Raw genomic sequence first — 16,896 nt, forward strand, 5'->3', positions numbered from 1 at the left:
TTTGTGTAGGGAGTTTTCTCAAATGAACAGGTGGATGATCAAGATGGCAGATGACGGGATAGTGGAAGAGGTGGAGAGGCTGCTGAAGTTGGGGGCGAACGTGGAGGCGAAGGAAGAGGAGTATGGCTGGACAGCCCTTCACCCTGCATCAATGGACGGACACTTGGACGTGGTGCAGTGTCTGCTGAGGTACGGAGCGGACATGGGGGCGAGAGACAAGAAAGGGCGGACGCCACTGCACTGGGCGGCGAGGGAAGGACAGTTGGAGGTGCTGAAGTATCTGCTGGAGAACGGGGCGGATGTGCAGGCGAAGGACCACGAAGGCCAGACGCCAGTACACTGGGCAGCAAGGAATGGGAAACTGGAGGCGTTGGAGGTTCTGCTGGAGAGTGTGGTAGACGCCAAGGACGAGAATGACGACACCCCTCTCCACTTGGCCGCAACCTGGGGCTGCACAAAAGCGGCACTGCTACTGGTGAGGTTCGGTGCTGACCTGAGTGCCATCGGTCAGGAGGGGCTGACACCGCAGGAGAGGGCCGAACGCTGGAACCACGACGTCACGGCAGCTGCACTGCGAGAAGCAATTTGAGGCCGGTGGCGACAAGGACACCGCCTCCCAGACTGGAGTCCAGCAAATGTCTGTGTAGTAAAATTCAAATAGTTTCACTATACATTTTTTCTTTTCTTCAATAAAGGATACAAAAAATTAATCCTACAGTCACTCATTTGCACCCTCTTTGCATTATATAACAACTGAAGTAAAACTGCAGCTAAAGTAAGATGAAGGTAGGTATGTCAATGTATTATCAAGTAAACACTGTTCAGTAACAAGAGACAACCTTTCTTTCGAATGAAACGCCTGAAATACATTCCTAGGAACAATATTCGAAACTTCAACGAGAACTGAAAAATACACGCTTCATCATTTGATAAGCGTAAGTAGCCAACAAGTTTTTACTTGCTGTAAAGTATTTCATACTGATTTGCTATGTGCTCTGTGCAACGAGTATAAACTGCACAGTAGCAACGTTAGAGCCATATAAGGTGTACGGTTAGAATGAATCTTCGAGTCAGATCTGTTCTAGAATTTAATTTATGTCTCTCTCTGCAGCGCAGATGATCTCATTCTTTGATTAATTACAAAATGAAATAAGTGGCAATATTCACACTACATCGTGCACTTATCGTGTGGAATCTTACGATCAGTTCACTTGTAGCTCAGGAGAATCGAAGAACAATCTCCAATCGTATGTTCCCCGAATAGCTGTAACGCTGCAGTTACAGTCTGCTAAGTAACACGAGTCGTCACTCTCAAACAACAGGAGCCTACAACAGATTTTCCGGCTTTCACGACATTCCTTACCACCGCCTACAGCCAACTGATTGTGAGACCGCTCCACTCAGACGGGGACTGTACGAAGTACCCCTAATTGTTAACAGCGAAGGAGCCCGCAACCGCCATACTGCCCGGACATAAGTCCTGGTCACTTTGATTTGATTCCGAAGATGAAGGAACCACTTCGTGGCATTCGCTTCGCAACTATTCCAGAGATTCGACCGGCAGTAGACCACTCCATTCGCACCATCAACAGAGCAGGCTCTGCTAACGGTATACTACACCTTCCACATCGCTGGCAACGGGTTCTACACAACGCTGGTGACTAATTTGAAGGACAGTAACAGGTGCAAAACATGTAACTCTTTTGCATCGGTTGTGCATAAATACACTCATGGAAATGGAAAAAAGAACACATTGACACCGGTGTGTCAGACCCACCATACTTGCTCCAGACACTGCGAGAGGGCTGTACAAGCAATGATCACACGCACGGCACAGCGGACACACCAGGAACCGCGGTGTTGGCCGTCGAATGGCGCTAGCTGCGCAGCATTTGTGCACCGCCGCCGTCAGTGTCAGCCAGTTTGCCGTGGCATATGGAGCTCCATCGCAGTCTTTAACACTGGTAGCATGCCGCGACAGCGTGGACGTGAACCGTATGTGCAGTTGACGGACTTTGAGTGAGGGCGTATAGTGGGCATGCGGGAGGCCGGGTGGACGTACCGCCGAATTGCTCAACACGTGGGGCGTGAGGTCTCCACAGTACATCGATGTTGTCGCCAGTGGTCGGCGGAAGGTGCACGTGCCCGTCGACCTGGGTCCGCAGCGACGCACGGATGCACGCCAAGACCGTTGGATCCTACGCAGTGCCGTAGGGGACCGCACCGCCACTTCCCAGCAAATTAGGGACACTGTTGCTCCTGGGGTATCGGCGAGGACCATTCGCAACAGTCTCCATGAAGCTGGGCTACGGTCCCGCACACCGTTAGGCCGTCTTCCGCTCACGCCCCAACATCGTGCAGCCCGCCTCCAGTGGTGTCGCGACAGGCGTGAATGGAGGGACGAATGGAGACGTGTCGTCTTCAGCGATGAGAGTCGCTTCTCCCTTGGTGCCAATGATGGTCGTATGCGTGTTTGGCGCCGTGCAGGTGAGCGCCACAATCAGGACTGCATACGACCGAGGCACACAGGGCCAACAGCCGGCAGCATGGTGTGGGGAGCGATCTCCTATACTGGCCGTACACCACTGGTGATCGTCGAGGGGACACTGAATAGTGCACGGTACATCCAAACCATCATCGAACCCATCGTTCTACCATTCCTAGACCGGCAAGGGAACTTGCTGTTCTAACAGGACAATGCACGTCCGCATGTATCCCGTGCCACCCAACGTGCTCTAGAAGGTGTAAGTCAACTACCCTGGCCAGCAAGATCTCCGGATCTGTCCCCCATTGAGCATGTTTGGGACTGGATGAAGCGTCGTCTCACGCGGTCTGCACGTCCAGCACGAACGCTGGTCCAACTGAGGCGCCAGGTGGAAATGGCATGGCAAGCCATTCCACAGGACTACATCGAGCATCTCTACGATCGTCTCCATGGGAGAATAGCAGCCTTCATTGCTGCGAAAGGTGGATATACACTGTACTAGTGCCGACATCGTGCATGCTCTGTTGCCTGTGTCTATGTGCCTGTGGTTCTGTCAGTGTGATCATGTGATGTATCTGACCCCAGGAATGTGTCAATAAAGTTTCCCCTTCCTGGGACAATGAATTCACGGTGTTCTTATTTCAATTTCCGGGAGTGTAGTTGCTACTACTTACATTCCAACCCTTGTATAAATGAAATGACTGTATTCATTTGACTGAAAGTTCTTCTGTAGCCTTTCTTAATTTCGAACCTCCTTAAGAAAAATATTGCTGCTCCTTTTTTCACGCTGACTACACTGAAGAGCCAGAGAAATTGGAACACCTGCCTAGTATCGTGTAGGGCCCGTGCGAGCACACACTACTGCCACAGTATGATGTGGCGTGGACTCAACGAATGTGTGAAGCACTGCTGGAGGGAACCGACGCTATGAGTCCTGGTGGGCTGTCCATAGATCCGTGAGAGTATGAGAGGGTGCAGACCTCTTCTGAACAAACGCTGCAAGTCATCCCAGAAATGCCCAATAGTGTTCGTCTGTCAGGGTTTAGTGGCCAGCAGAAGTGTTTAAACTCAGAAGTGTGTTCCTGGAGTCACTCTGTAGTAATTCTGGACGTGTGGGGTGTCACATTGTCCTGCTGGAATTGGCCAAGTCAGTCGGAAAGCACAATGGACATGAATGCATGCATGAAATTAGAATTATATTAATACTGTCAGCTGCTCACGGGCGTTGCTTCGTATCGACGGGGACAGGTGAAGATGTGTGCCCCGACCGGGACTCCAACCTGGGATCTCCTGCTTACATGGCAGACGCTCCATCCATCTGAGCCACCGAGGGCACAGAAGATAGTATGACTGAAGGGAGTATCTCGCGCATGCCTCCCGCGACGCTCACATTCTCACTTTGTACATCCACACACTACGTCCGTAGTGTCCCGCCCCAACACACTCATTACTTGTCGAAGACATTCTTTCCAAGTCCCGTAAGAGTTCGGGGAATGTGTGTGCATCCGCACAGAAGAAGAAGGTCATGGCCGGTATTTCCAGAGCTATATATTTATATGGATATGGTGTCTGTTCTCTCGGACTGTAATGATAAAGGGCCCGCTTAAATCAGGCATGTTGTATACAGAAGTGGAAGAGAGAGCACCACTAAATTCTACAATCTGTATAAATTGCATACACACAGAAATTACTGTTATAGTGTATTATTGGAACCCAATGGGTTAACTGCGTATTTTCCGGTGAGAAAGAGCACTGGCAAACAGTCTTCGCTGCATTAGGTTACTTAAACTGGTGTCACTCTGAGCTAGAATTTATGGTCGGCGACTAAGTGTAAGGTCAATGGGTCGGATGCGGGTTTTCCAACTGTGAAATTCTGTCTCACATTACAGAAGCGAATATTAAATTTGAACTAATATTGCGAAAATTTTGAACTTGTATAGCTTAGAATGAAACTCTTTCTGTTTATTGAAAAGGAAATCAATTGATTTTCTAAAACATTCTCTGTCATACACAACCTGAAACAGGTCACGTCGACCAAATCGTATGGAAGAACTGACAGTGGCGAATATCGGAAGGCAGTAAGATCCCTTGGCGTTTGGTTTGGCAGTATTCGACAGCCATTTCTAGGCGCAAGTAAATGAAGAAAGACAGCGCGTTTTTGTTATCAAGTGACGTCTTCATCAATTACTTCAGTTTTAATGTTATCTACGAGTAATTGCTGATGTTTGATATTAACATGAAAAGAATTCCGTAGACAGGGAAAGAACCTGTTCTTAGGCAACCACTTCTATAATGACCAAAAGGCATTAAATGATGTTCTAGTACATGTGTTCCAGCAGCGGTATGAAGAAAATGATAGCAATAATGACTGTAATAACCGAATTATCCGGTAACTTCACACTTCACAGTGGATTTTCTCAAACTAAGAAATTTGCTGAAACAGTGAAAATTTCAAAATGGCTTTACATCGAGGCTGTTATGCCTAGAAGAGTCTTTACATCCTTCTGACATGACAATAGCATAATCTCCGCGTCAGAAGCTTGCTCCTACTTAACCATGTAATAGACTCGCATTTTCTCCACTGTGACTAATTTTGTAAGCTAAGCATATCATCCGTTACAGCACACTCCTGGGGCTGGGAAATGTGGCCACAATGGTCTGGTGGTACGAACTATCACAGGTGCAAGTCGTGGGTTCAGGCATTTACTTTAAGAGGCACAAACAGATTTACTTTACCTCTGGCAACCTCAAGAGAAAGACATTATAATTCAGAATCCGCATTAAACATCACGTTCCTTCATTACCAACTGGGCAGAGCCAGTTTACGTTGGGAAATGACATACGCGGAAGTAATGGTAAACAGAAATACTGTCGCCGGTAATCTTACTTACATTAGAAAATTTTATTTTATTTGATGTATCGATAGCCATTTAAAGGAACAGGGCTCTTGTTTTGCTTGTACTTGATTGAACTAAGGACTTTGAAAAATTTGGTGCTGGACTGTGATTTGAATTCGTATCTCCTCTTTCGAGGATCTGAATCTCTCGGAACAGTGTAGTTCGGTCATTTCGTTACTTTTCTCAAGACTGCAATCTTCTCTAGGTCTCCTCCCAAGTAAGTATGTGGGTCCGAATACTGCTCCAGTACAAAAATATCCATAATTTCATTTCAAGCCCTATCACGTGCACACCGGCCTGGTAGTGAAAATTAACATGCATTTTTGATGTCTGTTCATGTGTTACCAACATTCGCAATAGGTGTCATTATTTCTCCTCAAACACGCACACATATTACTGTTGGTGAGCAACCAATTGATAGTTAAGCTATATTCGTGGATGATAAAGAAGGACGGTAGGTGTGCGGTTCGATTGTCGCTCAGGCACAAAAATTTGTATCCTTATTTTAGATTCAAAAACCTAGCAGCTGGTAAGGAAAACCGATACACAACATTTGATTTTACTTAGTTAACAATCCAATTACGTGTTGGGTTCGTATCTCCGTCACAGAACTTCACATCATGCGCTTCATCTTTAAATGCATGCACACTTTGTTACTTCTGAATGGAGGTATATCAGACATCTATCGTGGTTAGTTAACAGGGACGAAAGGGTCTTGATAGGAGTACCGGTTTATTACAAAAAGCTGTCGTCTTTTATTTTCAAGTTAGGATTTCGTTACTGATACTGGCGACAACTTCGGTAATTCATGACTCTTCACGGTAGTCAGCAATATATGATTAGATTAGATTACATTTGATTAGATTAATACTTGTTCTATAGATCAGGAAATCAGTAAAAGAAAGGCGTTTTTCGTTGCGACAGAATCTTCTCACGAAATTCCAATCACCAGCTTTCTCCTCCGAATGTGATAATATTTTGTTGACACCGACCTACATAGGGTGGAACGATCGCCACGATAAAATAAGGGAAATCAGAGCTCGTACGGAAGGGTGTTCATTCTTACCGCGCACTATACGAGATTGGAATAATAGAGAATTGTAAAGGTGATTGGGTGAACCCTCCGCCAAGCACTTAAATGTGATTTGCAGAGTATCCATGTGGATGTAGATGTAGAAAACTAAGAAACTCATCCATGGACGTTTTCGTGCTTGGCCGATAGTCGATCACAACAAACAAATAAAAATATAAATTAATGTTTGTCTGTGTGTGTGTGTGTGTGTGTGTGTGTGTGTGTGTGTGTGTGTGTGTGTGTGAAGGGAGAGAGAGATAAAAATAAAAAATAATGAGAGAGATAGTAAAAAATGGTTGTAAAGAAATTGAATCATGGTACGTAAAGAAATCTTTCATAAAACTGACACATTCCACATCATTACTTCCCCTCCTCACAGCCTTACTTCTGCCAGTAACTCGTCTGCTGCGAGGACGGGGCGTGAGTCGTGCTTGGGTAGCTCAGTTGGTAGAGCGCTTGCCCGCGAAAGGCAAAGGTCCCGAGTTCGAGTCTCTGCCAGGAAGCTTCATACCAGCGTAGAGTGAAAATCTCATCCTGGAAACATCCCCCAGGCTGTGGCTAAGCCATGTCTCCGCAATATCCTTTGTTTCAGGAGTGCCAGTTCTGCAAGGTTCGCAGGAGAGCTCCTGCAAAGTTTGGAAGGTAGGAGACGAGGTACTGGCAGAAGTAAAGCTGTGACGACCGGGCGTGAGATGTGCTTGGGTAGTTCAGTTGGTAGAGCACTTGCCCGCGAAAGGCAGAGGTCCCGAGTTCGAGTATCGGTCTGGAACACAGTTTTAATCTGTCAGGAAGTTTCATATCAGCGCACACTCCACTGTAGAGTGAAAATCTCATTCTGGAAACTTTCAATGTAATTGTAGTTATACTTCAGGCAGAGGACAGACTGTCTCTATTCTGAACACAGATTCCTCAGTGCGGTTCACTAAACTCGACACTTATCAGACAGAATGGTGCAGCTGAGGCAGTAATGAAAGAACAGGTAATATCAATACATTAACTTTAGGTCACAAATGAAGTAAATGAGTGTAATGAAAAGTATGCATGTAATACGTTAATTAGAGTTGCGTTATTTAATTCACTGTTGGCAATTGCGCGGTTTCTCTGACGTTAAGCAAATCGTGAGTTGATGTATTTATCTCGCATTTTTATAGAAGGGCATGTATTCCATATCAACACAAGTACGGCAGCGTCAGTGCACCTTTTTATGCTTCAACACCTGCGCACGGCCATTCCACTAACGTACTTAACGTTGTCAGTCATCAGACATACATTCAAACAATGATTTGTACATTTCATTTTAAAATCATTTCAAACTAATTTTTGAGCTAGTTGTTCATACTTTGTACGCTCAGTTTGGTTGATATGTTATTTCAACAACAAACATAACACACTCAATGGAAGTTCAGGAACACACGTGAGCAATGCACAGCAAATGTCAGACAATACTCCATACTGATTGATTACTTTCGTGATACGGCCGCAGATAAAAGATAGTCTGTATTGTCTGCGAAGTAGAATTAACAGAAGAGATCGAGAAGATACAAAAATCAGGGGCACATCTGGTAACGCGATTGGTAAGTCAGGTAGAGAGCATTAGGGAGATGGTGAAAAATCTCCAGTGGCAGACATCCCGAGAGGAAAGTCACCCATCCGGAGGAGAGGTGCTGTTGACGGTCCGAGAGCGCTTTCGGAGAAGAGTCAGCAACAAAACACTTCCTCCCACAAACTTTTACAGTTCGCAAAGCGAGCGTCACCGGAAAATCAGAGAATTTAGAACTCTTACTGAAGCTTATAGACATTGTAAGGAGTGTGTCAGAACCCTTCATTGCATAAAACGATGTGACCAGCTTAACGCTATTCTCAGCATTGTGTAAGCACTCAGATATCGATAGTGACAATGTGAGGGCGAAACGTGGGAGCGCCATTCTAAGCATTGTCGTGAGACGAGGTCCGTCTGCAGTGTCGGTCGGTCGAGAGCTCGAAGACAGAAGACGTGTTACGCTGCCCTCACGGCTGTGACGGCGGCTCTCACCACACTCGACGCCTCATTTCATTTATACAGCCAGAAGAGATTTCAATGGCTTAGCTACGCTCGGAGATGGAATTCAAGGTGAAATTCGCGAGCATAGCGCAAAAGTAATTGCAGGGCTAGGCTCGTGATTCTTAATCAGAGTTTGCAATAATCCCATGTTTTGCTTGTCAGTGAAAGATACCTTCTTATCCTCCAAATAATAATAATCATTCTCCACACCTAAAAACACTACTGGCCATTAAAATTGCTACACCGAGAATAAATGTAGATGATAAACGGGTATTAGTTGGACAAACATATTATACTAGAACTGACATGTGATTATATTTTCACGCACTTTGGGTGCATAGATCCTGAAAAATCAGTACCCTGAACAACCACCTCTGGCCGTAGTAACGGCCTTGATACGCCTGGGAATTGAGTCAAACAAAGCTTGTACAGAGCGTGTACAGGTACAGCTGCCCATGCAGCTTCAACACGATACCACAGTTCATCAAGAGTAGTGACTGGCGTATTGTGTCGAGCCAGTTGCTCGGCCACCATTGACCACATGTTTTCAATTGGTGAGAGACCTGGAGAATGTCTGGCCACGGCAGCAGTCGAACATTTTCTGTATCGAGAAAGGCCCGTACAGGACCTGCAACATGCGGTCGTGCATTATCCTGCTGAAATGTAGGGTTTCGCAGGGATCGAATGAAGGGTAGAGCCACGGGTCGTAACACATCTGAAGTGTAACGTCCACTGTTCAAAGTTCCGTCAATGCGAATAAGGCGTGACCGAGACGTGTAACCAATGGCACTCCATACCATCACACCGGGTGATATGCCAGATGGCGATGACGAATACACGATTCCAATGTGTGTTCACCGCGATGTCGCCAAACACGGATGCGACCATCATGATGCTGTAAACAGAACCTGGACCCATCCGAAAAAAATGATGTTTTGCCATTCGTGCACCCAGGTTCGTCGTTGAGTACACCATTGCAGGCGCTCCTGTCTGTAATGCAGCGTCAAGGGTAACCGCAGCCATGGTCTCCGAGCTGATAGTCCGAGCTGCTGCAAACGTCGTCGAATTGTTCGTGCAGATGGTTGTTGTCTTGCAAACGTGCCCGTATGTTGACTCAGGGATCGAGACGTGGCTGCACGATCCGTTACAGCCAGGCGGATAAGATGCCTGTCATCTCGACTGCTAGTGATGCGAGGCCGTTGGGATCCAGCACGTCGTTCCGTATTACCCACCAGAACCCACCGATTCCATATTCTGCTAACAGTCATTGGATATCGACCAGCGCGAGCAGCAATGTCGCGATACGATAAACCGCAATAGCGATAGGCTACAATCCGACCTTTATCAAAGTCGGAAACGTGATGGTACGCATTTCTCCTCCTTACACGAGGCATCACAACAACGTTTCACCCGGCAACGCCGGTCAACTGCTGTTTGTGTATGAGAAATCGGTTGGAAACTTTCCTCATGTCAGCACGTTGTAGGTGTGGCCACCGGCGCCAACCTTGTGTGAATGCTCTGAAAAGCTAATCATTTGCATATCACTATCTTCTATATGTCGGTTGAATTTCGCGTCTGCAGCACATCTTCGTGGTCTAGCAATTTTAATTGCCCGTAGGGTGATATGCTGTGGTTAGTAAATGTTAATGTAGCTTTGAAATTGAAATGATTTGCTAATCTGGCACTCAGCCTTTATTGTCAAATTTGTCATTTGTCATTGTCATTATTAATGCTTGTTCATGACAATTCTGAAGTTTTAAACAGACTTAATTAGTGAAATCCCTTCTCAAAAGTTATTTAGTACCTAAGAGACCCAAAGAAACTCCTTTTAATTAAAATCATTCTTAGTAACAATAAACTTTAGCCGCTGCTGCTGCATGTTGCCGCTCGTAGCTGTAAACCACATGGAAAAACGAAGTCATCTAAAGAGGTGAGTTGAAAACTTAGGGCCAAAACAGAGACACTGGCACACTACAACTTGTTTTAATTCCGTTGCACAAGTCAGAGACTGTATCACTTGTAAATTCCTGTTCAAAAACGCAGTCAGATAGCTTAACCAGTCGTCGGTCTTAAGTTTTTCATGTAACGATCTGTTGAGGGCTAAAATGACAGTGAAACTGACATTCATTCAACACGCACACAGTGTTATGCAGGTTGGATTCAGTTTACTAATAACTCACGTTGCTTATCGAGCCGAACACAGGCAATATCGGCTGTAGCTACGTTACAGGTATTGGTTGTATATACGTTACAGCATTCGTTCTTGACGCACACCGTTGCCGGATGGAACAGAGAAGGGGAGTGGGAAGACTGCAGAGGCGCAACTCGCTAAGACTGACACACTTGTGACCAGCAAATTCATGAGAATCTTAAAAATATACAATGTGGCAAAAAGCCAAGTATTTGCTTGAAAATATAATGAGGTTAAGATGTGACGTATTTATAGGGCCGTATTTCTCGAAATACAAGTTGCTACGTTAGTGTGTGTTGTTCCCTTATATTTATTTGAGTGCCAGCATCAAATGTGAACCAAAGGGGCAACGGCTACATACATTCACCCAGGGATCCATCTCGTTATAAGCTTTTTTAATTCTGTTTTTAATAGCGTTAAAAGTAAAAGTTTTATCAAACAACTGTGGGGATGTTGTCAAGCCAGGAACAGCTGAAGGTGCTATGGAGCTTGTTGAGCACTAAACACTGACATTTAGCACGTTAGGAGGTCACCCTAGGCTGCGGTTTGCGATAGACTTGTAGTTACACTCTAATCTGTGTGCTACCTGCGACTGAGAATGGCTAGTTTGAAATTGAGTCATATCTGAAGTGGTTTTTGTGTAATATAAGAGCCACAAGTGGCCCATCGAGACCATCCGACCGCCGTGTCATCCTCAGATGAGGATGCAGAGAGGAGGGGCGTGTGGTCAGCACACCGCTCTCCCGGTCGTTATGATAGTTTTCTATGACCGGAGCCGCTACTATTCGGTCGAGTAGCTCCTCAATTGGCATCACGAGGCTGAGTGCAGCCCGAAAAATGGCAACAGCACACGGCGGCCAGGATGGTCACCCATCCAAGTGCCGGCCACGCCCGACAGCGCTTAACTTCGGTGATCTGACGGGAACCGGCGTATCCACTGTTCAAGGCCGTTGCCTGGTGCTCATAAAAGCAGGGAATTAAATGAGAAGTTTTTACAAGTTTTTCTTTTCAGGAGAAACGTACACTTGCTCCCTTCGGATAAATGGAGATTAATGGTATCGTTTTTTACTATTCAAGACGACTGTGCCACAACCCCGTAGACAGGCAGTGAGTCACGTACAAAGGACATAGCTTTCAGCCAAAAGGTGCCACAACTGCAGGGACAAGGAGTAAGTGAAGTTTGTGGTGCGTCTGCCGCCGAGACCAGAGCAGAGTCTGGGGTTTGACAGTAGTGACAGTGCAGCTTACGGGTAAACTGGTGGAGAAGATATACACTCCTGGAAATGGAAAAAAGAACACATTGACACCGGTGTGTCAGACCCACCATACTTGCTCCGGACACTGCGAGAGGGCTGTACAAGCAATGATCACACGCACGGCACAGCGGACACACCAGGAACCGCGGTGTTGGCCGTCGAATGGCGCTAGCTGCGCAGCATTTGTGCACCGCCGCCGTCAGTGTCAGCCAGTTTGCCGTGGCATACGGAGCTCCATCGCAGTCTTTAACACTGGTAGCATGCCGCGACAGCGTGGACGTGAACCGTATGTGCAGTTGACGGACTTTGAGCGAGGGCGTATAGTGGGCATGCGGGAGGCCGGGTGGACGTACCGCCGAATTGCTCAACACGTGGGGCGTGAGGTCTCCACAGTACATCGATGTTGACGCCAGTGGTCGGCGGAAGGTGCACGTGCCCGTCGACCTGGGACCGGACCGCAGCGACGCACGGATGCACGCCAAGACCGTAGGATCCTACGCAGTGCCGTAGGGGACCGCACCGCCACTTCCCAGCAAATTAGGGACACTGTTGCTCCTGGGGTATTGGCGAGGACCATTCGCAACCGTCTCCATGAAGCTGGGCTACGGTCCCGCACACCGTTAGGCCGTCTTCCGCTCACGCCCCAACATCGTGCAGCACGCCTCCAGTGGTGTCGCGACAGGCGTGAATGGAGGGACGAATGGAGACGTGTCGTCTTCAGCGATGAGAGTCGCTTCTCCCTTGGTGCCAATGATGGTCGTATGCGTGTTCGGCGCCGTGCAGGTGAGCGCCACAATCAGGACTGCATACGACCGAGGCACACAGGGCCAACACCCGGCATCATGGTGTGGGGAGCGATCTCCTACACTGGCCGTACACCACTGGTGATCGTCGAGGGGACACTGAATAGTGCACGGTACATCCAAACCCTCATCGAACCCATCGTTCTACCATTCCTAGACCGGCAAGGGAACTTGCTGTTCCAACAGGACAATGCACGTCCGCATGTATCCCGTGCCACCCAACGTGCTCTAGAAGGTGTAAGTCAACTACCCTGGCCAGCAAGATCTCCGGATCTGTCCCCCATTGAGCATGTTTGGGACTGGATGAAGCGTCGTCTCACGCGGTCTGCACGTCCAGCACGAACGCTGGCCCAACTGAGGTGCCAGGTGGAAATGGCATGGCAAGCCGTTCCACAGGACTACATCCAGCATCTCTACGATCGTCTCCATGGGAGAATAGCAGCCTGCATTGCTGCGAAAGGTGGATATACACTGTACTAGTGCCGACATTGTGCATGCTCTGTTGCCTGTGTCTATGTGCCTGTGTTTCTGTCAGTGTGATCATGTGATGTATCTGACCCCAGGAATGTGTCAATAAAGTTTCCCCTTCCTGGGACAATGAATTCACGGTGTTCTTATTTCAATTTCCAGGAGTGTATGACTGATCGTTGTTGCAACGAAAAAAGCATGTCAAATTTTTAAAACAACGCAAAATCGCCAAGATTGCCAAAGTTTTACCGAAGACCGAGATATGGAGCGTACTTCAATGCGAGATGCTCTTAGTAATTTCCACAACGAAATTCTGTCTCGACATCTGGCAGAAAACCCAAAGAGATTCTGGTCATACATAAAGCACACCAGTAGCAAGACGCTATCAATACCTTCACTGCGTGATAACAACGGTGAAGCCACTGATGACAGTGCCACTAAAGCAGAGTTATTATGCACGGTATTCCGAAACTCCTTCACAAAAGAAGACGAAGTAAATATTCCTGAATTCCTATCAAGAACAATTGCCTAAAGAGTGGAAAATTGCTCAAGTCGCACCAATACCCAAAAAGGGAAGTACGAGTAATCCGCTGAATTACAGGCCCATATCACTAACGTCGATTTGCAGTAGGGTTTTAGAACATATACTGTATTCGAACATTATGAAGTTCCTCGAAGAAAACGATTTGTTGACATACAGTCAGCACAGTTTCAGAAAATATCGTTCTTGTGAAACACAACTAGTTCTTTTACTCATGAAGTAATAAGTGTTATCGACAGGGGATGTCAAATTGATTCCATATTTTTAGATTTCCAGAAGGCTTTCGACACCGTTCCTCACAAGCGTCTTCTAACCAAACTGCGTACCTACGGAGTATCGCCTCAGTTGTGCCACTGGATTCGTGATTTCGTGTTAGAAAGGTCACAGTTCGTAGTAATAGACGGAAAGTCATCGAGTAAAACAGAAGTAATATCCGGCTTTCCCCAAGGAAGTGTTATAGACCCTCTATCGTTCTTGATCTATGTTAACTACATACGAGACAATCTGAGTAGCCGTCTTAGTTTGCAGATGATGCTGTCATTTGCCGTCTTGTAAAGTCATCAGATGACCAAAACGAATTGCAAAATGATTTTGATAAGGCATCTGTATGGTGTTAAAAGTGGCAATTGACCCTGAATAAGGGAAAGTGTGAAGTTATTGACATGAGTACTAAAAGAAATCAGCTTAATTTCCATTACGCGGTAAGTCACACAAATGTGAAGGCTGTAAATTCAACTAAATACTTAGGGATTACAATTACAAATAACTTAAAATGGAACGATGACATAGATAATATTGTGGGTACAGCAAACGAAAGCCTGCGATCCATTGGCAGAACACTTAGAAGGTGCAACAGGTCTACTAAAGAGACTGCTTACACCACGCTCGTCCGCCCTATTCTGGAGTACTGTTGTGCAGTGTGGGATCCACATCAGGTGGGACTGACGGATGACATCGAAAAAGTACAAAGAAGGGCAGCTCGTTTTGTACTATCGCGAAATTGGGGAGATAGTGTCACAGACATGATGCGTGAACTGGAGCGGCAATCATTAAAACAAACGCGTTTTTCGTTGCGACGGGATCTTCTCACGAAATTTCAATCACCAGTTTACTCCCCCGATTGCGAAAACATTCTGTTGGAACCCACCTACATAGGGAGAAATGATCATCACGATAAAATAAGAGAAATCAGGGCTCGCACGGAAAAATTTAAGTGCTCGTTTTTCCCGCGTGCCGTTCGAGAGTGGAACGGTAGAGAGACAGCATGAAGGCGGTTCATTGAACCCTCTGCCAGGCACTTTATTGTGAATAGCAGAGTAATCACGTAGATGTACATGACTCAGATTACAACTGACACAGTGAAGTGAACCATTTATAAGCAATTAGGGTCGCCAACTTCATTTACTGTCTGGCTTTCTTGCCCTTATGTTAGCATAAAGATACATTTCTCGTCACCAGTAACGATATACGACAGCAATGGTCGGCGTTGTTCACAGGCCAGTTGATGACGAGCAAGCAGGGACCCACATACGACCACCCGCTGGTTTCTTTGACTTTGGCTTATAGCATATGGTACCTGGACACCCAATTTTTCAATCTTCATCATTGCATGCAAAGGTCACGCAATGATGGAACGATGACAGTTCATGACATTTGCCAGTTCTCCAGTCCACTGATGTGGATCATTGTGGATTAATGCGTTTAAACGAGCTTTATCAAACCCATCCTGAATGTGGAGAGTCACTAATGTCAAAGCGACCCTTCTTAAACCGAGAAAACCATTTTACTGTCGTGCTCTGTCCAATGACATTATCCCCATACACGGCGAAAATGTTTCTGGCTGCCTCGGCACCACACGTCAGCTGAGAGCCGGCGGTCTAGGAGTGTCGGCCATATCCAGCCTGTCCAGGAGTCCACTCCCAGCCCAACCTGCAGACCGGGACCGCTCTGCCTGCAGCTGATCACTGCGCGTCCCCACCGCCTCGCCTCTCGCGCAGTCTGTGGACCCGGTCACTGACCGCTGCCTACCTGCCACGTATCCAGCCGTTAAGTTTTGCCAGACTCAGTTAAAACTTCGTACTGACTGAGTGGCCAACTATACTGCCCAACAGAATTAAGACTACTGAGACTGTGTCAACAATAATAATATCAAGGGTGTAACTTCCAGTAATGTGACTACGCACTAATGCCCGAAACCAAATTCAAAAGGAGTATTTGCTTATGGTTTTTTTTTTTTTGGCGAGATTGTTTTTCCTGGAAAACTAGTGTTTTCTCACAGGATGAAACTGGTAAAAATCAAAATGTGAGGGTAGAAATGTAGTATAATTAGCTTTTTACACTAACAGACATGCCAAAATTCTTAAAGTTCCTACAAATGTGAAGGCGTTGCGACAAAATTACAAACTCACAATGCAGCCTGCAAAGAGTTTTTTCACCCTTCGCTTTTGTATATGGTATGGTGGATGAATCGTGAAGGGTTGCCAGAAAAAAAAGTCATCTAGATATAAGCGTTAGCAGTAATCTTTGCACATTAGATAGAGATGTACAGTGAGAGTTCCAGTTCAGTAGGTCACGCACACTGAGGAACCGCTGGTTTCGCACTCGCTGATTGCGAATTGGTGATGGTGGTAAGTTCATATGGGACCAAATTGCTCAGGTCATCGGTCCGTAGGCTTACACTACTTAATATTTCTTTTTTTTTTTGTCGTCAGTCTACTGACTGGTTTGATGCGGCCCGCCACGAATTCCTTTCCTGTGCTAACCTCTTCATCTCAGAGTAGCACTTGCAACCTACGTCCTCAATTATTTGCTTGACGTATTCCAATCTCTGTCTTCCTCTACAGTTTTTGCCCTCTGCAGCTCCCTCTAGTACCGTGCAAGTCATTCCCTCATGTCTTAGCAGATGTCCTATCATCCTGTCCCTTCTCCTTATCAGTGTTTTCCACATATTCCTTTCCTCTCCGATTCTGCGTAGAACCTCCTCATTCCTTACTGTTGTGGCGTAACAAGCTAGCTACGCCACACTGAAAAGGGAGCCGAGAGGCACGCGTACACACACGCCGACTGGCGTCAAGTCTGGAACAGGATAAGTATTGAATTCTAATAAGAAAAGTATGCAGCTCCTCGAATACTTATCTTTTAT

At 46.4% G+C, this 16,896-nt stretch overlaps 1 protein-coding gene across 1 annotated transcript in view; it reads left to right on the forward strand.

Annotated features, from left to right (window-relative positions):
- The window catches only part of LOC124719993 (26S proteasome non-ATPase regulatory subunit 10-like), a 68,100-nt gene extending 67,390 nt beyond the window's left edge, over positions 1-710 (forward strand). The window contains exon 3 of the mRNA XM_047245221.1: positions 10-710. Coding sequence (XP_047101177.1) covers positions 10-589 — 580 coding nt within the window. The 3' untranslated portion in view covers positions 590-710. The remainder of the gene's footprint in view (positions 1-9) is intronic.
- The last annotated feature ends 16,186 nt before the right edge of the window (positions 711-16,896 follow it).

Source organism: Schistocerca piceifrons, chromosome 11 (genome assembly GCF_021461385.2).
Source record: "Schistocerca piceifrons isolate TAMUIC-IGC-003096 chromosome 11, iqSchPice1.1, whole genome shotgun sequence".
NCBI classification, from domain to species: Eukaryota; Metazoa; Arthropoda; class Insecta; order Orthoptera; family Acrididae; genus Schistocerca; species Schistocerca piceifrons.